Source organism: Pteropus medius, unplaced genomic scaffold, assembly GCF_902729225.1.
Source record: "Pteropus medius unplaced genomic scaffold, Ma_sr-lr_union100, whole genome shotgun sequence".
NCBI classification, from domain to species: Eukaryota; Metazoa; Chordata; class Mammalia; order Chiroptera; family Pteropodidae; genus Pteropus; species Pteropus medius.
Window position 1 is genome coordinate 6,262,955 of NW_024342469.1, and position 27,353 is coordinate 6,290,307.

At 36.5% G+C, this 27,353-nt stretch overlaps 1 protein-coding gene, 2 long non-coding RNA genes and 1 pseudogene across 4 annotated transcripts in view; 3 read left to right on the forward strand and 1 right to left on the reverse strand.

Moving 5' to 3' along the window:
- Nucleotides 1–35: 35 nt before the first annotated feature.
- Nucleotides 36–6,127, reverse strand: LOC120602979 (uncharacterized). The gene is made up of 2 exons (XR_005652929.1): nt 5,770–6,127; nt 36–2,393 (listed from the first exon to the last, which is right to left on the reverse strand). It is a non-coding gene; the product is annotated as an uncharacterized LOC120602979 (long non-coding RNA).
- Nucleotides 1,987–4,436, forward strand: LOC120602980 (uncharacterized). The gene is made up of 2 exons (XR_005652930.1): nt 1,987–2,155; nt 2,267–4,436. It is a non-coding gene; the product is annotated as an uncharacterized LOC120602980 (long non-coding RNA).
- A 102-nt stretch (nt 6,128–6,229) lies between the features above and the next one.
- The window catches only part of SLC25A17 (solute carrier family 25 member 17), a 46,297-nt gene continuing 25,173 nt past the window's right edge, over nt 6,230–27,353 (forward strand). Inside the window, exons 1-4 of one of the 2 annotated variants that reach the window (XM_039863374.1) lie at nt 6,230–6,402; nt 18,806–18,866; nt 20,495–20,561; nt 21,910–22,061. In XM_039863374.1, the coding sequence (XP_039719308.1) occupies nt 6,349–6,402; nt 18,806–18,866; nt 20,495–20,561; nt 21,910–22,061 (334 nt within the window). In that variant the 5' untranslated portion in view covers nt 6,230–6,348. The remainder of the gene's footprint in view (nt 6,403–18,805; nt 18,867–20,494; nt 20,562–21,909; nt 22,062–27,353) is intronic. The other variant, XM_039863373.1, reaches the window with a different exon arrangement.
- LOC120603066 (uncharacterized) lies at nt 15,326–15,444 on the forward strand (annotated as a pseudogene).

Here is a 27,353-nt window from a genome sequence, read left to right on the forward strand (position 1 = left end):
TTGTCTTTTCAAATGCTTTATTTTTTCAAAAATGATTTATTTCACTAAAACTACTGGGACCACCAGTATTGCAGCAGGACCTGGGTAGGGACTGGAAGTACTTGGCAGGGCAGCAGCAATCTTACATTTTATATAACATGAACCCTTGTGTGGATGCATTTAATCTTACACTGTGGTAAAGGGATGATTTTTATAATGCTGCATAGAGTTGGATTACTTAGCTCCGTTGTCTGATATATAAAATAAATGTTTCATATTATTTCCACATAGGGGAAATAAAGGAATACTTTTCTTTTTATATATAAGTCTATATTTTAAGTTACTTTTCCTGGTTAGAAAATGCTCAACTCTTTGTTAGCTTTCTACTTGTTTTCACTTCTTTTTCCCACTATCTCATCTTGGGCTAAAGAGAGTCCTTTTCTGCTAGCATCATCACTGCTATCTTCATTCACAGCATAATTGTGCAAGCATATTTAATGCTGGGTTTAATTTAACATGTAACATATAATGACATAACAGCTGTAGTTTCTTACTTGGCCAAGAGATTTCATATTTGAATATGAGATTTCTACTTTGATGACATATCAGAAAATGTTGGAAGGAGGGATTCCCTGTGGTGTTTGGTCTTCTTTGTATTTTGGAGAGAGTGAGTTTTGAATTAATGGCGATACATAGAGGGGAACCTAACTTCTTGATCCAACATGAATTATAAAATTGAAATCCATGGTTCATTGTGGAGTCGTTGGCATTATGATTCATTGTTCTCCTATTCACCTCTTAAATAACTGCAACCGTATTTCCACTTTCTCTCCTTTCCTCTCCAAGGATAAAACGATAAATTTTTGTTGCACATTCAATAACTATATTAAATAAGACTAAGTCCAGGCACTGTAGCAGGTATTTCTAGGCTTCTTCCTGTCTTTCAGTTAAAATTAAAAGCAGTTTCAAGGGATGAGACCCTCTGTACTTTGCTTATTTGAAGAATCAGTGGTAGGAGCAGTGAAATAAAATCCATGGAATACATTTTTGAAATAACACATCTCTGAAATCATAAGTTGATTCAGATTCTAACCCTTTGCTGTACACAAGCAGATAGAAATGCATCTGTTATATAAGTGAGGAAAAAGCTGTATGCTAATCGAGCATGCTTTTTAAACCCTTTAAAAATACTCAGCATATAAACTTGCGTTTGAGCTTGCCAGAGTTCTTTTTGTTGATGTGTGTTCTTTCTCAAAATTTCCAATGTACGCTGTGAATAACTCAAGAAGACCAGTTGCTTCTGGATTTTTTATTTGATTTGATTTACTTAACTATACATTATCTAAGTACATTCTAACTGCAAATATTACCATAAATGGGTAAAAGTAAAATTGGTTTTCGGAAAATGTGTCCTGTGCTTTTAGATTTTTATGTTCCACAAATACAAAATACATTCTTCATTTTCATAGAAAATATCATTTCTAAGCAAATGTTCTTGTGCTAATAATGCTGTAAGAAGGAAAAGTAAAGGAGTTTTTTCTGCTTAAAAATACATAGTTACTGGATATTTCTAGCTACATTAAAAATAAAGTATGGTTTCAAACTGCATATTGACTCTCCTCCCCCTTTTTACCCCGGCATATGTTCTGTTTCTGTGTCTAGGACTCAAATTATTTACTGGGCACATAGGCTTCAGATTATAAAAATGCTGTTAACAAGGACCCACAAAAATACATTAGCCTAAGTAAAACAGTTTTAGTTTCCTTTCAGGTGGCAGTCCAGAAGTAAGCAGTTTTGCTGTACTGAGACCGTAGCTTCCATGTCTGAGTCTGAGGGCTTGCTCTGGTGCACATCTGAGTTAACAGGAGAGGGTTCCAGGGAAGCACATGCTGAAATCCTGAGGCTAATACGTGGAATTAGCATTTTATCACTTTTGGTCCTTTCCTGTTAGCTTTTTCTTTTGTCTTGAGACCATATGTAGCTGCAAGGTAAGCTACAAAGTGCTAGTCCGTATCTGTGTGGTCACAGTGCCCAAAAAAGTTAGTACCACAGAAGAAATGGAGAAAGGACCTGGAGAAGCAGTCTGCCACACTACGAAATACTGGCCTAATGGGACACAGGGAGAAACAACTTGTATTTTAGAGATTTGCTCCTATCTAAAAGTAATGTACCCAAGGTAGGCACATATATCAGGTAAGTACCTACTTTGTGCCAAGCACTTTGTAATCAGTTTGCAAGTATTGACTCAATTCTGATGACCATAAGCATTCTGTCCATTTTAATACAGGTGAGGAAACTGAAGCACTTGATTCTCCAGGATAACCCCTGATTTGTGGAGCTGGGATTCTCACCAAGCTCGTAGCTTCAAAGGTCTAACTTCTGTGCTCTTCTGCCCCTCTCTACCGTGTTACTTCCTGCAGAATTGTTAGCATTAAAAAATTCAAACTAAAATATACATTTGAAGAGGATTGGTTAATAAGGAATATCACAGATCACTTGTGCTGATGTGCTTATCCAACGGGTTTTTCCTAATAGGGACATAGCATAATTGACATGCTTGGTCCATTTGTGACAGGCCCAATAATAGGGACAAGGTAAAACTAGTTTTGAGGGCTTCTGGTCAAGATGGCGGAGTAGGTAAATGCCGTGCTTGCCTCCCTGTTAATAGCCACACTAAAATTATAACTAAACTACCTATTAGCCATCATTGGGAGTCACCTGACCTGAAGTCTAGAACAAAAGTTCTACAGTGGGGGACAGAAAAGGCCACCTCGAGACAATAGGATAAAAAAACTACAAACTGGTTCTTTGGAGAGAAAAAAATTCTCATTGGGCTCTTGAATAAGAAAAAGCAAAAATTGAGCAATATTAGAGTTGAGAAAAGAAATAGAACCCTGGATGTAGGAGCAGTTAAAAGAATTACAAGAAAATATTGATTTGTTCAAAATGCTTTCAAAACATGTAATGCTTTTAGTTGCAAAATTCTTTAAACTGATCTAAGTAAAAATGGAAACTCAAATATTCCAATCACCATAAAATTGGAAAGGAGATTAAAATTCTACTGTTCACAAAGGCATCAACAAACAGCAGATGGGTCCATAGCCATAATTGAAAGAACTGACTATTCCATTTCTAGGGAAAAGATGAACATTTCTCTGGTTAACTTGGAAGAAAACATTATTCTAACGTCAAACCCAATAAAGATATTAACCAAAGAAGAGAGAGATTTTCTCCTGGATGTAAACTCTATAAGGACAGGGATGTTTACCCTTAAATACTATGACCTCAGCACCCAGACGAATAATACATGACAGAACAAATGTTCAATATACATCTTCCGAATGAAGAATAGACCAATTCTCATGAATACAGATGGCCAAAACTAAAAATATAGCAAATAGAATCTGACAGCACATCAAAATATATCAACAGATCTGAGAGGACATTTGATACCCTAATGTCATATAAAGTATTTTAATTAAAATTAACATAGGAAAAAAAGTTTTATGGTGTAATTTCTAAAGTTCACTATAAACCAATATTTACAACCAATACAACAGTCTTAAAAGTCTGGGAAGGAAACTATCCTAAAGTAAATCAGCAACAAGTATCAATAATAGCTGTAACAAACGGGCAAAGTTAAAACAATGTGGCATGTCAAATTGGCAAACGTTTTAAATATCTTGGCAATTAGACCTTTTGTGTAGTGCTGGTGGGAGTGTAAATCACGATTTTTTTTTTTTACACCTACAGCACCCGATCTTCCTAGGTGGTTTCTCATCCAAGTACTAACCAGACCTGAGTCTGCTTAGCTTCCAAGATCAAACGAGATTAGGTGTGTTCAGGGTGGTATGGCCTATAAAGTAACATTTTGACATTCTTAGGTGAAATCCTAATTTTAAAACTATGAACTCTTTAGCAGAGCCGAAGTATCAAGGAGGCAAATAAAATAAATGGCTCCCTGAAAATCTAGGTATATATGATTTGGATGCCCTTGATGGTTCACTCAGGTCACTAGGCTATGTCGGGCTGCAGCGAATAGAGATCTTAACCACTGGTGATTAACATGTTTTTCTACAAATTTTGTGAAAATATGACCAGGTAGAACCACCATACATGAATCAATTCTGGCTTGGTTCCTTTAATTCATTTTGTGCTGATGGCATTGGTGTAAACTATAGAGAGCTGGATCTGTGTTGCAAAGCCATGCTTAACTGTGTTGCAATGTGCCAAGGGCAGAGAAGCAAACAATAGCTTGTGGGTTAGCACAGATAACCCCATAGTATACAGACAGGCTTTTGGGAGATTATTGTTGCCAGCAAGTTTCAAGTCCCGAGAAGAAGACTTCCACCCCGTCCTTGACCTTTAGGTGTATATAATAAATGTGCTGAGCTTGCTTCGAAGTCACTGTATCTCCATCAGAGTGCAGTGTCTCACTTGGCCCCAGCTTTTGTATATACTGTCTCTGTGTTTTTCTTAATCCTCCATCGCCCTCACTCAGGTTAACCCTCTAGTTGTGCAGATCGCGACAGTAAACAAAGACACTGAATTTTTTATGTTGATGCTTCTATAATTTAGGGAGCCCTCTATGAAAAATATGTAATTGTGAATATTAGATGTAAAAGTGAATATTTAAAACAAGCAAAAATGTCCTTTTTAAAAATTGGTAATACGACTTCAAAGTTCCACTTAAGTGATGTACCTACATCAGAACTACAAAGTTCCATTTAATACCTGGTGTACCTATGTAATTGCTACATTTTTCGATTCATACTCATTATATGACAACTTTGCATTGTTTTCAGAAGAGTAGGAAGATAATTCCATCTTGATCAAAATATTTTTTAATGTTGGACATGCTATCTGCTCTAGAATGCCCTACAAATGGGAATTCTGAAAAATTCTATTGTGTTTAATTACCTTCATAAAGGGAAAACATTCATTCATAAAGTGTTTATAAAACTACATAATCCAGTATATTCTTGTCGAGAGCTTCCAATTTGATCAGGAGTCAACAAGAACAGAATCTTCTGCATAAATTTTACAATAGACCCGATGTCTCTTATGTCGCAGTGCCAGAATTCTATCTTCATTAGCCTTTTGGATCTATGCCTTGACAGTCATGACCCAAGTTTGTAGTGGGGGTATTCCTGGAAGCCACTCCTACAGCAGGATGTCTAACAGTAACTTAACCTTACATTTAAACAGATACCACTAAATCCACTCTGTTTCCCCAATTCACCTTTCCCTTAGCTTGTGGTCACTATAGCACCACCCTAAATGAAGGGGAGCTTAAGTGGAAAGTGATCTTAAACAATGGCAATTAAAATATTTTCTGCAAATTTTGTGAAAACATCACCAGGTAAACTGTTAAGGCCCTCTCCTGGGGAGTAAATGTGATAAAGGGCATAAAGCACTGAGCCTGGCATGCAGTAAACACTCATGAATTACCAGTGAGAGTATTATACAAGTAAACTTGCTGGTACAGAAACTGGCAGACATGTGACATTGGTACCCCAGTAATGAAGCTGGAGCTCAAAATATTGTCTTTCACGATATAACTTACACTGCTAGGTTTGAACTGTAATTTCTCTAGTCCTGTGTAGGTTCACCCTGCAACATGGAAACAATTTTTTTTTCTTAAGTATTTTATCAAGTACGTCTACATAAATTAGCTTTTGTAATCCTTAAAGCAAGTGAAGTCGTTAGTACTGTATTATCACTCATTAGGCAAAGAAGGACACCAAGAGGTTAAATGACTTTCCCAGTTGCCAAGGATTATGTACCCACCTGCATCTGATCATTGTGACCTGAAGCTCAAGTGCTGCTCTTCCCACACACTCCAGGCTTTTTCTGAGGCAGAACCTTGCCCAATCAACATATTTCCTCTTGACCAAAATGTGACTTTCAAAATACTTGGGAGAAAATACAAGCTAAGAAACAGGAAGATTTGAGTCCCTTTTCTTGCCTGTCACCAGCTTGAGTTACGAGGAAAGTGGAGAAGAGGGAAGCCATCTAGGCCTTCTAAAGTTACCAGTGTTTCTTAAGTCGGAGCACGACTGGCCAGGTCTTGGAAACGCGAGGACCAATTACGGGCTTTCAGGCTGTCGGACCTCTTCGCTTGGTGGGGCCAGCACCTCGCTGCTCCGCCCCGCGCACTCACCGGGAGCCAATCAGAGCCAAGGGGGCGTTCCCGGACCCGCTTTCCCGTCTTCCCGCCCTGCGACCCGGAAGTGGTTGTTCTGGAGGAGGCGGGCGTGAGGGTGGAGCTTGCGACGCTCCCGCCGGAGACTCCGGGTTTTTTTCCTCACTCGGATGGCTGCGGCTCCTGCGGGAAAAGTGTGACTGGGTCTGAGGGGAACCGCACCAATGGCTTCTGTGCTGTCCTACGAAAACCTGGTCCACGCCGTGGCCGGAGCCGTGGTGAGGCAGGGTCTTCGCTCCCGGGCCGCTGCGGGGTGTGGGATTTCTCTGGGGTCACTTCCTAGGATACAGCTGGGGGATGGGGATGAGAGGGACATCGTGTTGGGACAGAGAGGAATGGGGCATTAAGTGAGAAGTTGCTGGAAGAATTTGGGGTAGAGGCCGACACTCAGACCCTCTACCCCTGGCTACCGCTTTGGCCTCTTAGAGAATATCGGGGATATAGACAAATGTCTCGCATACCCACAGGGAATCGGGCAGAATTTAATTTTTTTTTTTTTTTGTCTTCTGAAATTTGAAGTCCAATCTTCCTCCTATCCCATGCTCACACACAACTTTTCAATAGATCAGAAGAAAACCAAGGTATGATGTTGTATTGCTTATTCACTTGCTTAACTGCTTCTTATTTTCACACACTTGCTGCGGGCAAGTGGAAGTGACTACCTATGGGATATTTCCTGCCAGTATTATTGGTAGGAGAAGATACATCTTTTTAAATTTTTTAATCAGGATCAGAGTTGCTGTCTACTACAGGTGTGGTTTACTGTGAGGTAGGTGCTTGGTTCTTGGGCTTCTGGATATCTCAGTTCCATTTGACATCACTGTCTTTTTCTTGAAACAGTCTACTCTTGGCTTGGTAACTTCCTCTTCTGGTTCGCATCTTATTTCTCTGACTGCCCTTTCTTATGCCCTCTAGCTGTCAACATTCACCTGTAGCAGTTTTAATTACTGTGACTTCAGAGGAATATCACTAATCCCTTTCTTTTTAGCCCTCCTAGAACTCACTGAAACTTCATGTTCTGTGCAGACTAATCGAGGCTGAACTCTAAACTCCATTGTTTGTTAGATAGGTGGCCTATAAACCTCACCTTCCTAATCTATAAAGTGGGGTTATCGATACCTGCCTCACAGAGTTATGAGAATTAGGTGACACCATACATAGTTCATATAAGTGCCTGATTCAAGAATCTTCGTTCATTCATTAAACCAGAAGAGCCTTTCAGCCAGTGTAAAGATGCTGAATTGGAAGCTTGCTTGACATTCTCTAGGAAGGGCATGGAGGGCCAATGTTTCTGGAGTGGGGGGAACAAAGAGGGAAATAGGTTTCAGGGGACCGAATTGTGTGAGACTTTAACTCTGAGTGGGAAAGAGAGCTGGCTAGTTATTAGAGGTTTAGAGCGTGCAGCAACTTGCCAATTTACGTTTTAAACATGATCACCCTGGCTGTTGAGAGCACACTGTAAGAGAAGAAGGGTGAAAGCAGGGAAACGTGTCAGGGAGCTATTACATCATCTCAGGCAAGAGGTGATAGTGGCTTGGATCAGGATGGTAGCAGTGGATGTGGGGAGAAGTGATCATCAACCTGCAATACGTTTATAAAATAGAGCCACCAAGGTTTGATGGTGGATTGGATATGGGTTGTAACAAAATGAGGATTGGTTGACTCCCGAGAATTTTTGGCTTGAATAACTCGAAGGATGATGTTCCCATTTACTGAGATGATGAAGACTGTGAAGGATCAGATTTTTGGGGAAAAGAGGAGTTTGGTTTTGGTTTTGGACTAGTTAAGTTTGAAATGCCTAAGAGTAGTCATGAGACTAGATGAACTCACTAAGAAAATGAGTGTGGACTGAGAGAAAAGTCTCAGAGACCGAGCCTTGGAGCATGCTGACATTAAGAGTTAGGGAGATGAGATAGCATCAGCAAAAGAAGCTAAGGAGAGACCAGTAGGACAGGAGGAAAACTAAGAGAGTGTGGTGTTCTGAAAGTCATGGAGAAGGGTATAGATCAACTGGGTGGGATCAAATGAGGACTAAGAATGAACCGGATTTATCAATGCAACATGAAAAATCCAGTTGAGAAGAAGTGGGGTGAATTGTTGGAGTGCATCTAAGAGAATGAGAAATGTTTGTTCTTTTTTTCTCTTAATAAATGCCATTCATTCAGCACCCTTATTGAGTGGTTTCTATGTGTCATGCACTATTTCAGATGCTAAAAATAGAGTGGAGAACAAAGTATTTTTCTTCAGGAAGTTTGCATTCTAATGGGAGAGAAAGATAATAGTTGAGTAAATGAGAAAAAAAAATTTTAGATAGTGTTAAGTGTTATAAAATAAATAAAATAAGGATTGGTAAACTTTTTCTGTAAGGGGGCAGGTGGTAAGTGTTTGTAGACTTTGTGTAAGGTCTCTCTCTGGCACAGCTAGTTAACACTACTATGAGAGTGTGAAAGCAGCTGTTGACAATACGTAAATCAATGGGCAGGGCTGTGTTCCAATAAAATCCTATTTACCAAACCAGTGGATTAGAATTGGCTCTTGGGCCATAGTTTTCTGAGCCCTGCTATAAAGAGTGACTGGAAATAGAGGTAATATATTTCTCTTTATCCTATAAAGACATTTCTATTTTAATTTTCTTTCCTTGTTGCATATTTTTCTCGTTAAAAGTTCTGCTTGAAATTATGCACCCTGAATTTGCTATGGTTTTTCCTTCTCTCATAAACTATGTTAGATTATCCATTAGACTTGTAAGAATAATTTTTTTTCTCTTGCTTCCCCTTGGAACAGTAACTGTTCCAAGCACGAGTCTGAGTGAAAATTTGCATTGTTTTGTTATTTTTAACTATCATGCCCAAGAGTGGGTCCCACCTCTTTTTGCAAACCTCTGTGTTAAGGTTAACCACGCAACACAGGCCCTACTTTATTCTGGTTGCTACCAAAGGAAAAAAATTTCACCACAAAAATATCACTACAGTTGATGAGAAAAATGGCATTGCTTTTAATGGTATAGTATTGTGGTGATGGCTCATGTTTAATTAAATGTCCTGAGTGTGATGTTCAGCCAAAGCTTTGAGATGATCAAGAGAGTCAGCTTAGGGTAGTGGTTAAGTGATCCAGGCAGTCTGGGTTGGGATCCTGGCTGTGACCCTCCCCTGCTGTATAAACTCCAAGGCTGCCCAGAATAGTTGCTTCTCCCTAAAGGATTGTTGAATCATTGTTTAAGATGTTGATTTACAACCTTTTCGAGTTGATACATTTCATGTTTGCTTTTTCACTTCCAAGTTCTACATTCTTTCACATCAAGTGTGGTGTTGTGCATACATACACACACGCGCGCGCACACACACTTTAAAAATCAGAATAAACAAATGAGTGATTTTGAGTGTTTTGTAGCATACTATGAGATGAGTACAGAAAACCAGAATTACACTATTTCAAGACAATGCTATCTTTCTAATTGATGACTATTATATGATACAAGTAATAGCCTCATATATAAATTCTCAAAAATTGTGAGTATAATTAGATTATAATTTTACATTTTTGGTTCTCATTAGATTAGTTTTGAAAGATAGATTTTATTCGTAGAAACGTACGTTTATAATTAAAAGAGATTTTGTCAGTCTAGAATTTGAAAACAGATTATTTGGAATTGTCTGGAGCGTTTAGATGCTGATTTTGGAATTGTAATGCAAATAATTAGTAACTTTCAGAAAACTTCTTTTTTCCCTATTGTTAATTTTAAATGTTTTTTTAATGCATAATTTGTGTTTTAAAAGAATTGCATTTCATTGAATAAATGCTGATTATTAAAAAATTCAAATCATACAGAAATACAGAAGAGTCCTCCTTTCTCCTTCTATTCCACCTATTATTGCTCCGTGACTCAGAGTCGAGGCACACCTATCCTTAGAACTCTGTAAGAAGGCTTATTCAGAACACTTTTTTCTCATTGGTATCAGAAGAAAAAATTAGGCACACTATCTAACTAGCTCACACACCTAACATTACTGGATTTTTTTTACCATATAAACAAAGTGCCTGCCTTTTAGAAATAGGAACCAAATAGAGTAACTTGTTGATTTGCAGTACAAGGCCTTCTGGATATAAAGGTCAGTGCAAGTCCCTGTCCTCAAGAAGCTCTTCTTAGGTGTATAGTAGAAGCGTGGACAAGGCTCCTGGTAGTACCAAGGGAAAAGAGGTGGGCTGCCTCTGTGAAGGTGATTGGGAAACCCCAAGGTTGACATATTTAGACTTGGTCTTGAAGGAAAAGTAGGAATTTGCTAAGGAAAATGAACTACGAGGGCAATAGGAAACTTTGAGAAGAGAAAGCATATTCAAAGTCCCTAATGTGTAAGTCAGCATTCAGGGAACTTCAAGTTCATTTTGACCTAGCTAGTGTAAAAGATGGGAGAGAGTAGAAGAATATGAAGTTGGAGAGTCTCACATACAATGCAAAGATGTTTGGGGTAAAGTTTATCAGAAACAGTGTTTCTCAAAATGTGGTTGTATCTCTGTGTTTATATATAAATAGGCATTTATGAATAGTTTTTTTTGTTTATATAACTGGTATAGAGTTTCATATCTTGGTCTTTTTTTTTTTAATTTTATTAATGCATTTGTTTCAGAATATAAAGCATTTCCCCATGTGTATCAGTTAGGGTTCTCTGGTTACAGGCTGGAGAAACAGACTTTGAGTGATTTAACAAAAAGGAAGTTTATTGGCAGGCTCTTTGGGAGCTCTCAGGATCAGTGGGGAGGCTGCAGACTTGAAGTAAGAAAGAACAGGCTCCAAAAAGATTCCTGAAGCAAAAACTGGAGGATGTCTTTTGGGCACCGCCACTGGAATCTGTCACTGGAATTTTGTCTCTGTTTCTTTGCCCCTATATCATTCTGCTCAAGATTCAAAGACTCGGGAGAGCCCCTATTAGCCATGCTCAAGGTATGTGCCCACCCCTTGACTGTAACAGATGGAGGATGGGCACCTGGATTTACCATCCTACCAAGGTCATGTGCACCCTACCAAGGTCAGTCTGTCATTAGGAAAAGGGAATGGTGCTATGTGGCCCAAAACATCAGATATCTGCTATATCATGTCATTATAAAGACTTCAAAAATCAGTCTTCAAGGTTTTTATGCAGTCTTATTGTAATCGTTTTTCTAACTTTTTATAAAAATGGAGACAATAACATTTCACTTACTGGGTTGTCCTGAGAAGTAAATGTGGTAACACTTGTGGAGCACCTGCTTGGAATAGTGTAGTAAGACTATAATTATTCATTTCTTTTTCAGATATATTCTTGCAAATACAGTATTTGTACCCAGTTTTAGAAAATCTTTGGAATTGAAATTTTCTTTCGTCTGGCCAGCTCTACCAATTCCCTTGACTTGTTACAGATCTCCTCTTTTACTGTAGATAATATGGAGGCTACTTGGGATGAGCTTTCTCACTTTCTGGTTTTTTCCCAATTACAGAATCAATTCCAGTTACAGAATCATATTTCCCTGCATTCTGCTTGTTTCAGGAAACAGATGGATCTAGTCTCTGCTACCTTTAATTTTGATCCACGCCCGTCACCCAACTCCAATTATTTTTTGGGACTTTGCTCCTCTTTTCTATAGCTTTAATCTTTCTCCAATGTTTGCATCCCTTCATCTCTCAGACTCGCTCTGCCCTGTCTTGTCACAGAACCATACCGATCTGGTCTAGAGACTGCCTTTCTTCTTTACCTGCTTTCTTTGTAGTAGTTTACACTGGTGACTCTCCTGCCTTCTTGAAGCTCCTTCTGAAAGAGCAGTTATTCTTTATTTTGTACTAAATAACAATTGCTCTTTTGGAAGGAACTTAAGTAATCATTACTGATTTTAGAGCCCTGATTAAATATTGAGTCCTACTGCTAAAAGATGCTTTGAAAAGGATATATAGGAACCAACATTTGTTGAGTGCCAACTGTATGCGTGGTATGATGCTACTTGCTTTCCATAAGTTAATTCTCATTCCTCATGGCAACACTGACAGTTAAGTTTTGGACCCAAAAATTACAAATGAGGAAATTGAGGCATGGAGATTTAAATTACTACAGAGTATGAATTATAGCTGGAACCTGAACCTTGGTTTGTTTTATTCCAAAACCCATGTTCTTTTTCTTAGACATTCAGGTGTGTTATCCATTAGACCTTTTTAACTTGTATATCTGTCAGTCTAGGTGTGAGAGTTAGCTTGATTTTTATATGAAGAGAAAAACTTTTATTAACTCTGGATTAGGTGAATAACATTTTTGAATATGAAAGCCACACTAAGTGGCTTTCAGCCCTTGGATTTCATTAGCTCAAGATCTGAAAATGTATTTTAGTTGTTTTTCTTTTAGTAATGCCATGTTCTCCATCAGGAGATGCTGTCCACAGATTTCAGTAGTGCTTCTGTGACTCAACCATTTCTGGATTCCCCTCTGGAAATTGACTTTGGAACTGGCATTGAAATTTTTTGACTATTTTTCATCCTTTGAGGGTAAATAATTAATTTGGAAATGGTTAAATTTGGTGACTTGTTTTTTTGTTTTGTTTTTGGCAGAAATTGATAAGCTGATTCTAAAATTCATATGAAAATGCAAAGGACCCAGAATTGCCAAAACAATCTTGAAAATGAACAAGGTTGGAGGATTAATATTTCCAAAATTTTAAACTTAGTAAGAGCTACAGTAATCAAGAGAGTGTGGCATAGCGTTAGAATAGACAAATCAATGGACTCGAATTGAGAGTCCAAAAAATAAACCTTTAAATTTGCATTTAGTTGATTTTTGACAAGGGTGCCAAGACACATCAGTGAGGGAAAAATAGTCTTTTTAATAAATGCTGCAGGGACGATTGGATGTCCACATGCAAAAGAATGAAGTTGGATCCCTACTTAACACCATATACAAAAATTAATTCAAAATGAACCACAGACCTAAATGTAAGAGCTAAAACTACAAAACTCTTAAATGAAAACATAGGCGTAAATATTCATTACCTTGGATTAGGCAATGGTTTTTTAGATATGCCATCAAAAGCACAAGTAATAAAATAAAAAATATGTAAACGGGACTTCCTCCAAATTAAAAATCTTGTGCTTCAAAGACACTTTCAAGAAAGTGAGAACAATAGAATGGGAAGACATCTTTGTAAATCATTTATCTGATAAAAGTCTAGTATCCAGAATATATAAAGAATGCTTACAACTCAATAATAGAAAGGCAAATAACCCAGTGACAAAATAGACAAACGATAGACATTTCTTCAGTGAAGATATACAAGTAGCCTAAAAATACATAAAAAGATGCTGACAGCATTAGCCATCAGGGGAATGCAAATCAAAACTACAGTGAGATACCAATTCACACCCTCTAGGATGGCTATATCAGAAGGACAGAATAAATGTTGCAAGGATATGGAGAAATTGGAATCCTTGTATTTTGCTCATGGGAATATAAAATTTTTATCTACTATAGAAAAGTTCGCTAGTTTCTCAAAATGTTAAACATACCGTTACCGTATGACCCAGCAGATCCACTCTGAGAGAAATGAAAACAACCACACAAAAACTTGTACACAAATGTTCATTGTGGCATTATTCATAAAGACAAAAAGTAGAAACAACCCAAGTCCATCAACTGATGAATGGATAAACAAAATGTGGTGAAACCATAGAATAGAATATTTTCCAATCATAATACAAAATGACGTTCTGGATGAGCCTTGAAAGAAACCATTCACAAAAGATCATGTATTTGATTCCCTTTACATGAAACGTCCAGAATAGGCAAGAGACAGAAAATAGAGTAGTGGTTGCCCAGGTGTCGGAGGAGGAGGGAATGGAGAGTGACTGCGAATGGGCATCGTTTTTATTCTGGATTGATAAAATGTTTGGGAGTTATATAGTGGTAATAGCTATACAACTTTGTGAATATCTTAAAAACCACTGAGTTGTAATGAGAAGAAAAACATCAGATAGAGCTAAAATACTTAGAGGAAAATGAATAATAACTTTTAAATTGAGTTTGGAAAAGAAGTTAAATAATATCAAAATAAACCCAAAGAAATGAAAAAATAAAGGTAATAAAGATGAGAAGAAATAGAAAATATAGAAAATGTTCTGGCATTTATTTTGTTTTCATAATTATTTATTGAGAATGAAAATTCTATTATGAATATAAAACTATATACATTTACATATTGTTGGCAAAATAATGATTTCACCTATCCCTAACAAATAAAATCTGTTAAATAACGATACTATCATTGTTGTCTTAAAGGTGAGGAAATACAGCGATGTTCTAATGACTTCCAAATCTGCATATCCTAGAATCTCTGGAACTCCAGACTGATAATTGGTTACCTCCTGGACATCTTCAAATAGAAGTCTTTGAGACCCTTAAAATTTAGCTAATTCAACCCCCAGTTCATTATCTCTTGCTCCCAGACTGTTCTTCCTGCAATGTTTACCTTCTTAATGACAACACTTGTCACCCTGGTTCTTAAAGCCAGAAACCAAGGAGTGGTCCTTGAAGTTCCTCTTCCTCTCCCCACATCTGTCCAGTGGGTCACTAGAATGGTCCTTAATACACTTAACAAAAGCCTTTGACTTAACCCTTAAAGTTTTTCATTCCACTCTTGATTTTGCTTCCTATATTCTAAGATACTAGCTTCTGAATTTCCAGAATGTTCAGCTCATTTCCAGACTTGCGCTTGCTTCCCCTTTCAGCATCCTGTTAGATGTTCCTTATCAGCTATGTAGTATTCCTGTCATTAAAAAGTCTCAAATCTCTACGGTGTTAATTATGGGCTATATTTATTCTTTATAGTGTTACTTAGCTTTTAAAGACTTTCCTGGAGAGGACAGTGGCCAACCTAAAGATAGTGTGGTGCTTTCAACTGCTTATGTCACACCGATATGATAACATCAGCTAAAAGGAATATTAGGAATGATATGTTAAATAAAGTTTGTTAATTTACTGTTTTTCATATTTAATGGCATGTTTATAATAGTTCTCAGACTTTTTGCTATCAGAACCTCTTTATCCTCTTAAAAATCATTGCAGACCCTGAAGAACTTTTGCTTATGTGGTTATTACTATTAATATTTATTGTATTAGAAATTAGAACTGTGTCTACGGCCATGCCACCCTGAACAAGCCCGATCCCTTCTGATATCGGAAGCTAAGCAGGGTCGGGCCTGGTTAGCACTTGGTTGGGAGACCACCTAGAAAGACCAGGTGCTGTAGGCGTAAAAAAATTTTAAAAATAAATAAATAAATAAGAGACTGTAAGCTGACAAGGTCTTTGCAATCTGTGAGGTCAACTAAGGGTTGCCTCACCTTAAAAAAAAAAAAGAAAAATTAGAACTGAGAAATCATTAAGATATTTATGAAAAATATTAAACCTATTAGGTGTTAACGTGTAACATTTTTTAAACTGTTATTTTCCAAAAAGTAGTAATAAGAATAGCATTGTTTTATATTTCTTTTGCAAAGCTCTTCATTGTTTAATAGAAGATAGCTAGATCCTTTTATATGTTTCTGCATTGTCTTATAATATCTCACATCATGTGACCTCTGGAAAACTTTACTGCATACTGTGAGAAAATGAGAAAGAAAAAAAGGCAGATAACTCAGTAGTTTTCTTATGAAGATAGTTTTGATCTTGCAGATCCCTAAAAAGGGTTTGGGAACTTTCAAGGATCTCCAGACCAGATTTTGAGAATTCCCTAGGCTATGTTATTTTTTTGTATTCTGATGTCTTCTAAAAAAAATGCTTGATTTCCCGCCCCCCCCCTTTAAAGCTAAAACTAACACATGTTTATTGTTTTAAAAAAAGTTACAGAGAGATTCATAATGAGGGAAAAGGAAGCCACCTTTAATTCTTTCCCTCTCCCCATACCATCACTGTTAAGAATTTCTTGTTTGATTTTCTCAGATTTGTGTGTTTTTATTGTGTATACTTTTATAAGTGGGAGAAGAGTGAAAGTTAAAAGTCGTTTATGTCTTGATTGAAAAAAGGTTGAGAACTATGGGAGAACAGTGAACAGTAGAACCAGGAGTCAAGAGATCTGATGTAGGAATTAGTGTGTTTTCCCAGCAGTAAGTGGCTAAATACCAGACGGAGATGGTAGAGTGTTGTGACTAAAAAGGTTTGTTTTTGGTGTGGTACAAGAAGGGTTTTCTGGAAATGGATACTTTTAAATTGTAATTATTGTTAGCAATGGAACTCCCACTCAGATGGTTAGAATTCTGTGGGACTCAAAACAATGGATTTATTTTTATACCTCTTTAGCACAACAGTGTTGTACATTGTGATTATCTTCTAGGTATTTCGTGCCTTCTAACTTTATATAAGTGAACAGGCAGTCCTAGAGAAAAAAAAAAACAGTATTTATGAAAAGGAATTTAATTCAAATTTTGAAAAATCATGCTTATAGTTTGGTGTACGACTTGTGTATGTAATAAATATTTTCAGGTAACAGCAGCTTATGAAAATAGTCATCTGTGTGTTTGCTTGGCAAGGAGATAAAAATGGCAAGTACCCAATGTACAGAATAGCTATGTTTCAAATTTACCTTTATCCTTTGGAATACATCTTCTGGTGGATATTAAATTTATTTGTAGGTGCCTATAGTCACACTCAGATAATCTAGAATTATCTCTTTTTTTTAAAATTTTCAATTACAGTTGACTTAATAATCTCTTTATTTTAAGGAACCTGCCAAGTAATGTAACATGATCACAGGTACCAGAGATTAGGACATGGACATCTTTCAGGGGGCCATTTTTCTGCCTGTCACATCTATCTTCTGTGTGTTGTGGTCTGCGATTTCTTGTTTCAAAATAGCCTCACTCTGCTGTCTTTTTAATGTCTGGTTCACCAATCAGACCTCTCTTCGTTTTTCTACATAACACTTTTTATGTAAATCTTTTCTGTCATTTGTGATTGGAATGGAGAGGAGGCAATGGTGGGTTCTCAGTTTATCTTCTTGATCCAGTCTTTCCAGTACTAATAAGTTTTTAAAAGTCTTATTTAGTTTTCTTGGTTTGAATTTTTTATGCTAATCCTTGGGGAAGTAATGGACCATTGACATTTTGGGGCCGACTGTTCCGTTTGTCTTGGTACCAGTTGCACACTTTAAGAATTCAAGGTAGGTAGGCAGGGGCTTCTGAGTTAGGAACCTTCAGATGTCTGTTTAAAGCTGGCAGGGAAGAGGGAATGCAGATGGGCCAGTCGTTTGAAAGAGTAGTTTCCAGGCAGAATTTTTCTGTCTGGAGAGTCCCTGTCTACGCAATACCCGACATAGACACATAGAACCATGCAATAGGAAATAAATGCCACAGCGTCAATAACCTTAATCAGCGTTTCCAGCTTTCCAGCCTCCATTTTTCTTGGAAATTGCCAAAAGCATAGATTCATAGACAGTAAACCTTTACGGATCCAGTGTTTCTTGAGACAGTAAATATTACCTATTCCTTACTAGAAAAGAACATTGATGTTGGAATCATCAAAAAGCATAAATAACTGAAAGTAGAGTGAACTTAACAAACATTCATTAAGAATCTGTTATATACTAAGAGAATGAATTTTTACTGTCTGGTGGGAGAGTTCGATTTCACTGTCGGTAAGTGCTGTAAGAGACATAGACAAGTGCTCTGGGAACATGGAGGAATGGACCACCCATGGTAACCTGATGGGTAGTGGGTGGTAACATTCAATACTAACAGGACAATATTCGGTGTTCTCCCTGTCAAGCAGGCTGACCTGTTTACATAGGTAAGAGACCTAGCAAATTTTTGTTCTTATCTATAAAGTTGGTCCAGTTTCCAGTTATTATCGTGATTAAAATATTATATGTAACTATTGTTAGATCAGTAGCCTAAAACTTAATCTTATGCCTGAGAATATACACTTCCAGTGGGCCTGCGTCTGGGTTGAGAACCATAAACCCAACTAGAGATTTCATGCGTATAATTTCATCTCTAACTATATGCTTGTGGTTTTCATCTGTCATAGGGTCTTATAAATGGAAAGAGCAGCTGTTGGCTTCTTTTTTTCCCGGATAATTTTTGTCATTGCATTACCTTGGATGAATTATTTATAGAATTTTTAGTACAGAAATTGTCCCTACTTTATTTAAAACACAGCAAACAAAACTATTATAAGGAACAATATGATTTTTGCACTTTTACTTTGTGGTGAATCTATTAAGTATGGAGAATAGAAGTATGTATCTGATTACAGGATATTTTGGTTTCAGAGCATAGGAGCAGCAACTGACTTTTGGAAGGTTAAAAATTCATTTACGTCCTATCTTTGATGTGTGTCCTAGGTTGCTTACGCTTAAGATTGTCACCTCCAAGGAGCTACTACATTTTTTTTTCAATATCAGACAAATATTTCTCCTGGAAAATTTAATACTTTTGTTTAAGTATATAACTATAGAAGTTTGAACAGTAATAATCCCAACAGGTTAAATTATTGTATGTATTTGTTCACTGAAAATCTGATTTGACCTATTGTTAATAGTGAACTTTTGTTCATTTAAAAGTTGTGGCTCATTATCTTGTGATACTGTCATGGTTAAAGGCTTTTTCAACTTTTCAGGGAAGCGTGACAGCAATGACAGTGTTTTTTCCCTTGGATACAGCTCGACTTCGACTTCAAGGTGAATATCTTTTATAGTGATAATATTCCTGTTCATTTGGTGCATGAAGCAAACATATTTCTCTGGTACTAAATTAATATAAGGATATTATTTTGTTGGAGATCTCTTGTTCCTTTTCAGTGATTTTAAATACTTGTCAGCATTGTTGTTTCCTAATTAACAGAGCAGCATTCATGGATGAGTCATAGTCTGAGCCATTTTCTAATCTGAGGTGACCTGATGGGCTTGCATTAATAATTCTGAATCACTGCAATTCTTTTCAAAAAATAAAATGACTTTTTAAAGACACAGTGTGCAGAGTTTTTTCTGGGGGTAGATTTTCTCAAAAGAGAAGAGAGAATAGGGAACAAGTAGAGCCAAATACCCACTGTCGCTGCCAGCTAGGCCTGTAGTCCTAGCTTTTGCCTCTTTTGCTTTATAGGACTAGGCAACTCTGTAACTCCTACTTGTTTTCCTCAGTATTTTTCGACTTGAAATTATAAACCTATGCCAGAACTTACATGAAGAGATTAGAGTAAGATGAGCTTTGAATAAACTAATTCCTGTGTTAAAACCCTTCATGATTACCATTTTTAATTTTAGAGGTCTTTGGATAGGTAATAATTTCTTATGACTCAAAAACCAAAATATGTAAAAAGATAAACAATACTGTGAAAAATCTCACTCTAGTCTGCCCCTTTCCTCCTTTTCTCTCCCCTGCAGATACGATCTTGTTAGACTCTCAAATAGCTTTGCAGAGTTTCTCTATGGAGTGACAAGCAAATAAGACCATATATTCTTTTCTCTCTCACTTACACAAAAAGCATACTTTTTACACCATTCTATACCTTGTATTTTTCAGTTAACAGCATATTTTGGCCTTCCAAGTCAATGCATTGGGAGCTTTTTCATCCTTTTTTCTAGCCGTAGAGTGTTCCACGGTGCGGATGCACCATAATCGTAGATTCCCCTATCGCAGATTCTTGGATTGTTTCTTCTGTAGAATAGACTTGTTTATATGCCACTTTGTTTTTATAAGTTCTATGGGATAGAAGGATCAAAGGGTCAGTGTGCTTATAATTTCGATAGTTATTGCCAGGTTTCCTTCTCTGTATTTTTTTTTCTTTTTTTTTTTTTTTGCCATCCTCTGTATTTGCCATCCTGATGAGTCATACAAGTTACCAATTTTAACTGTTGAAAAATTGGTTCATTTCCATGTTTTTATGCTTTTCAAAATATTCTTCAAATATAGGTATGATATTTGAAGTTAATTGAGGTGGGTTTTGTTTTCAGTGAGAATGCCAAGAAAAGCAGAGTTTTCATCCTGTGGTGACCTTTTAGTTTTTAGATTAGGAAACAGATCACAATGCTAAAATTTGGAAACCTGAGTTTTAATCCTGGCTCTACTGCCAACTCCATGTGTCCTTCATAGCTTTTGTGTCTACAGCCTCTTCTCTAAAAGGGAGATGGTCATTTATTTCTCAGCTTTAAAAATGTTAAGATAAAAATGAGTATGTATAACTTTGAAAAAAAAAAGCTTATGACTATAAGAAACAAATTTCTTCTCTCACATCTTTTACTTTGGAAGTTGGATATTGAATTAAAATGCTTATTCGTTCACGAATAATAGATACTCTTTCGTCTTTTAGTTGATGAGAAAAGAAAGTCCAAAACCACACACATGGTGCTTCTGGAGATCATTAAAGAAGAAGGCCTGTGAGTACTGCCTCGTTTATCTTTGTCAGATGGAGCAGGTCATTAGGAGACTGGTGGGTCCACGCTCCTTCCTGTCCATTCTCAGAGCCTTATAGTGCTGTGAATTCATACTTGCTGGACTTGTAAGTGCATAGTTATTACCATTTCCTTAAAGTTCTTTGGCCATTTTCGATTCTTGATCGTAACGCCTTCCACGAAACCAGTGCTTTATGTCCGGTAAACCGAAGAAGGTAATAGTCATTCATTCCTATTAGTGCAATCAAACAGATTACGTATTTCTTTTATTTTTAATTTATTATTTGGAAATAATTTCAAATTTACAGAAAGTTGCAGAACTGAACATAGTATAAAGAATACCAGTATGTGCTTTACCCAGATTAACTGTTGTTAACATTTTTACATTGCTTTTGCCATTTGTGCTCATGCACTCTCTTTTCCCCTTCTCTCTTTATCACACACCACACACAACATACACGTACTTTTTCAGAATTATTGGAGAGTAAGTTTCATACCATACATCAAACCTCTTCACTTCCATGACACTGACATTATTAAAAATGTCCCCTCCCGCTTTTTAAAAAATAAAATGCTTCTGATTTTAAGTTTGCCTCACATTGCTTTATGATTAGGTTGAGGCTATGCATTCTGTACCAGAATGATGCATAGGTGATACTGTGTCCTTCTCGGGGTGTCACATCTGGTGTTACATGTTGTCCACTGGCCCTTCATTGATTAATTATGATGTCTTATATGTGAGTTAGCCACTGAATAATTTTATTTTTCCTCTGTTGCAACTTAAGCAGTCTGTGAGGAGATAGTTTATTTAATATCAGTATAGGCAAAAATTTCTCTTTTACCAGTGATTTACAATTGATTACTGTATTATGTTGCTGTCCCAGGTTTTGCCTGTGGGAGCCTCTTCCATCTGGTTCCTGTGCCCTAATACCATGCCCCCATCACTTTTTTTTTTGGCCCTCATTTTGTATATTTACTTCGTTGTAAATGTTCTTGCCTTGTAGTAAAATGTGAATGGTGCTGTATTAATTAACAGCCATGAGGAAATTGTCTCTAGTTTTACATAGTAATTTACTAAAGGAAATTGAAGGGGAAAAGCAGTAAATCAGCCATTGAATGTGTGTTGTTTCACTGGTGTCATTAGTGTTAGAAAAGATTTCATGGTTTGGGCATCCTTCAGAATAGAACGTAAGATGTCTGTGCAGTTTGGACTACATTGTAGTGGAGGAGTGAACTTCGAGAATATGTAAATGATCGGCCTGTCCTGCGACTTTGCCCGTTTTTAGTGGCTTTTGTTCAACATCTTTACTTTGCTTATTGTGTTTTTCCCTAGCCTGGCCCCATATCGAGGGTGGTTTCCAGTTATCTCCAGTCTCTGCTGCTCCAATTTTGTCTATTTCTACACTTTTAATAGCCTCAAAGCCATCTGGGTCAAAGGTCAACATTCTACTACTGGAAAAGATCTGGTAGTTGGATTTGTTGCAGGTAACAAAGTTTTCTGAGTATAAAATGTTTTTTTATATTTTAATATTTATCTGGTGGTCCATATATCCTCTAAGAGGCTGTTTTAGCACAAAGTTATGCTACAAAAAATATAGTTTTCTAACTTGCCTGTGTCTGTGTGCATGTGCGTGTGTGTGTGCATGTGCGTGAGTGTGTGCATGCGCGTGAGTGTGTGTTCAAAGTACATAACATAAAATTTACCATCTTAACAATTTTTTTGTCATTTCATTTTGTTAATTTTTTTTTAAAAATTATTTTTATTTATTTAAATTATTTTTTTTATTATAGTGACATTGGTTAACAAAATCCAGTAAGTTTCAGGTGTACAATTTAGCAATAAGACATATATATATATATATTGCATGTGTGTGTTCACTGCCCATAGTTAGATTTCTTTCTGTCACCACATATTTAACCTCTTTTACCCCATCTACCTCCCCCTTCTCCCCCACCCTCTGGTAGCTACTAGTCTATTGTCCATGTCCATGAGTCTGTTTGTTTGTCCTATTTGTTTGTTGCTTTTAGGTTTATATCCCACATATAAGTGATATCATGTGGTTTTCAAATTTTTCTGTTTGACTTATTTCGCTTAGCATGATTAAAAAAAAAAGATAAGGGTCCACCTTCATCCTTTTGTATCCTTTTGTATAAGGATATCCAATTTTCCTGACACTGTTCATTGATGAGGTCGTACTTTTCTCACTGAGTGGTCTTGGCACCCTTGTTGACCATATACGCACAGGTATATTTCTAAACCGACTTGGCTTATTTTTATCTTTTTAATCCAGAAAGGAAATTAGTTATCTCTATTTAGCAGCCTGTACCCAAAATTTACAGAAGTTAAGTTCTCATCCAAAAAATTAAGATTACAACACCTTTGCTTATTTTCCATGGTTTTTTTTTTTTTTTTTTTTTTTTGACTGAGGTTCACATGAGATGTTTAACACAAACAGGACTGGCTACATAATTTGTAGCGCCCCGCACAAAATGAAGATGTGGGACTTTTTATTTACAATTTATTAAGCATTTCAAAATGGTTGACATCAAAGCATTAAACCAAGCACAAGACAGGTCTCACACCCTCGAAGCTCACCCTGAGTATGAAAGCGTTTAGTCAAATGTGACAGATGTATTTAGTGCACAGCCCGGTGTAATTCATATCATAACACTTGTTAATGCTTTAAGGGTTTGTAGTGGGAAGCGAGGTCACTTTTGGCTGGGGTTTGGGTGGTTACAGAAAGCAGTGGCTCTTGCTCAGAACCCTGGTAGGATTAGTTACACTTATATGTGAGTGGTGACAGTTGCCCCCATGAAGGGAATGGTAGGGAATTGGGAAAATACAGGACCATATTTAGAACGGTGAGTTCTCTAATTTAGTTAATGGTTAAAGTGAGTGTAGCAGTAAGCTTGGGGAGATGAGTAGGAGCCATATTTTAGGAGGCTTTGGATCCTTGTCATTTGAGACACCAGAAGCACTAGATAGCTATTAACCTGATAATTGTGAGTATTTAGTTACTATCTCTCTCTACTCAGGGAAATATGTGAGCGCGCGCGCGAGTGAGCGCGCGCGCGCGCTCTCTCTCTCTCTCTCTCTCTATATATATATGGTATATCAAAGATATATATAAGATGCAGAGAAATTATCATATATATTATAAGATATATTACAATTATTTATAAATGATTTGTATTAATTATAAGGTAATACATATATGATACCTGCTCTTATGGAGTATATGTATACATGTCCCTGCTACTTGCTATATTCTCAGAGAGAACAATTACTAGCATGTAGTAGGTGTTCAATAAATATTTTCTGAATTAACAAAATGTTTGTTGGATTAGGGTTTTATTAAAGAGGTAGAAAGAATGAAGAAGTAGAAAGAAAGTAGATCTATTTTCTTTGTTTTTTGTTTATCCATTTCGGTCTGTAACTAAATGGTTTGAATGTTGCACATTTAGTGTTAGCATTTTGTAGAATAACTTTTTTTAATTTTAATTTTTTTTAATTAAGTTTATTGGGGTAAGGGTTTGTAGTGGTTAATACAATTATATAATTTTTTATAAATTATATAATTTATAAATTATATAATATAAATTATATAATACAATATATAAATACAAATATATAATACAAATATAAATTATATAATACAATTATATAATTTTCAGGTGCACATTATCATTTGACATCTGTATATTCTATTGTGTGTTTACCACCCAAAGTCCAATTTCCTTCAGCTACCATATATTTGATCCCCTTTACCCACTTCACCCTCCCTCTATCCCCCTTATATTTGACCCCCCTTACCCCGTCTACCACCCCTCTCCTCCCTCACCTCACTGGTAATCACTAGTCTATAGTCCTCTGGTAACCACTAGTCTGTAGTCCATGTCCATGAGTCTCTGTTTGTTTGTCCTGCTCATTTGTTGCTTTTAGGTTTATATCCCACATAAAAGTGATATCCTGTGATTTTCTACTTTTTCAGTCTGACTGATTTCACTTAGCATGATTATCTCGAGGTCTATCCATGTTGTCGCAAATGGCAGTATTTCATCTCTTCTGATGGCTGAGTAATATTCCATTGTATATATATACCACAGCTTCTTTAGCCAGTCATCTATCATAGGATACTTTGGTTGCTTCCATGTCCTGGCTACTGTGAATAATGCTGCAATGAACATCGGTGTGCAAATATCTTTTCAGATAAGGGTTTTCAAGTCTTCGGGGTAAATACCCAGTAGAGGGATTGCTGGATCATATGGTAGATCAATTCTTAGTTTTTTGAGGAACCTCCATACTGTTTTCCATAGTGGCTGTACCAATTGCAGTCTCACCAGCAGTGTATGAGGGTTCCTTTTTCTCTGCATCCTCTCCAACATTTGTTATTACTTGCCCTGTTGATTATAACTATTCTAACAGGTGTGAGATGATATCTCATTGTGCTTTTGATTTGCATTTCTCTAATAGCTAGCGATGTTGAGCATCTTTTCATATATTTGTATGTCCTCTAGGGAAAAGTGTCTGTTCAGGTCCTCTGCCCATTTTTTAATTGGATCATGTGTTTTGTTGTTGTTGTTATTGAGTCATATGAGTTCTTTGTATATTTTGGATCTTAGGCCCTTATTGGAGGTGTTGCTTGCAAATATATGTTCCCATTCAGATGGTTCTGTCTTTATCTTGTTGACGATTTCTTTTGCTGAGCAGAATCTTTTTAGTTTGATATAGTCCCATTCATTTATGTTAGCTTTTACTTCCCTTGCTTTTGAAGTCAATTTCATAAAATCCTCTTTAAGTCCAAGGTCCTTGAGTTTAGTTCCTATGTTTTCTTCTATGCATTTTATTGTTTCAGATCTTATATTTAGGTCCGTAATCCATTTTAAGTTAATTTTGGTGTGTGGTGATAGACAGAGTCTAGTTTCATTCTTTTGCAGGTGGCTTTCCAGTTTTCCCAGCACCATTTATTGAAGAGGCTTTCCTTTCTCCACTGTATGTTTTTGGCTTTTTTGTCGAAAATTATTTGCCCATGTAAATATGGGTTTACTTCTGGACTCTCGATTCTGTTCCACTGATTTGTGTGTCTGTTTTGCTGCCAACACCATGCCGTTTTGATTACTGTCGCTTTGTAGTATAATTTGAAGTCAGGCACAGTGATTCCTCCAGCCTCGTTTTTTCTCAGGATGGCTTTGGCAATTTGGGGTGTTTTGTGCTTCCATACAAATCTGATGATTTTTTTTGTTCCATTTCTTTAACAAATGCCAATGAGATTTTGATGGAGATTGCATTAAATCTGTATAATGCTTTAGGTAATGCGGTCGTTTTAACTATGTTGATTCTTCTAATCCAAGAACGCAGAATATCTTTCCATTTCTTTGTATCTTCTTCAATTTCTTTTAATAGGGTCTTATAGTTTTCATTATATAGGTCCTTCACTTGTTTTGTTAAATTTATTCCTAGGTATTTTATTCTTTTTGTTGCAATTGCAAAAGGAATCATTTTTTCCACTTATATTTCTGACACTTCATTATTAGAGTATAGGAACACTATGGATTTTTGAACATTGATTTTGTATCCAGAGACTTTACTGTATTTGCTTATTGTTTCTAGTAGTGTTCTTGTGGAGTCTTTAGAGTTTTCTGTATAGAGAATCATGTCCTCCGCAAATAGTGACAGTTTGATTTCTTCGTTCCTATTTGGATGCCTTTTATATATTTCTCTTGCCTGATTGCACTCGCTAGGACCTCCAATGTTATATTGAATAACCATGGCGAGAGTGGACAGCCTTGCCTAATTCCTGATCTTAAAGGGAAGATTTTTAGTTTTTCACCATTAAATATAATGTTGGCTGAGGGTTTGTCATATGTGGCCTTTATTGGTTAAGGTACTTTCCTTCTATACTGATTTTATTAAGTGTATTGATCATAAATGGATGCTGTATCTTGTCGAAGGCTTTTTTTGCATCTATTGATATGATCATATTCTTATTTTTTAATTTGTTAATGTAGTGTATCACATTAATCGATTTGTGTATGTTGAACCATCCCTGTGCCTCTGGGATGAAGCCCACTTGATCGTGGTGTATAATCTTTTTAATATATTGCTGTATTCGGTCTGCTAGTATCTTATTTAGGATTTTTGCATCTGTGTTCATGAGAAATATTGGTCTGTAGTTTTCTTTTTTTGTGTTATCTTTTCTAGGTTTTGGTATCAGAGTAATATTGGCCTCATAAAATGTGTTGGGAAGTATTGCCTACTCTTTGATTTTTTCTTTGAATGTTCGGTAGAATTTACTGGTGAAGCCATCTGGTCCTGGACTTTTACTTTTGGTAGGTTTTTGATGATTGTTTCAATTTCCATACTGCTGATCAGTCTATTTAGATTTTCCAGTTCTTGATTCAGTCTAGGAAGATTGTATTTTTCTAAGTACTGGTCCATTTCTTCTAGATTATTGAATTTGGTGTTATATACTTTTTCATAATATTCTTGTATGATCCTTTGTATTTCTGCTATATCAGTCGTAATTTCCCCTTTCATCCCTGATTTTGTTTATTTGTGTCCTTTTTCTTTTTTCTTTAGTGAGTCTAGCCAGGGGTTTGTCAATTTTATTAACCTTCTCGAAGAACCAACTCTTTGTTGCATTTATTTTTTCTATCTTTTTTTTTGGTTTGTTTTCAATTTCATTGATTTCTGCTCTAATTTTGATTATTTCTTTCCTTCTGTTGACTTTAAGCTTCATTTGTTCTTCCTTTTCTGGTTTTTTAAGATGAAGCACT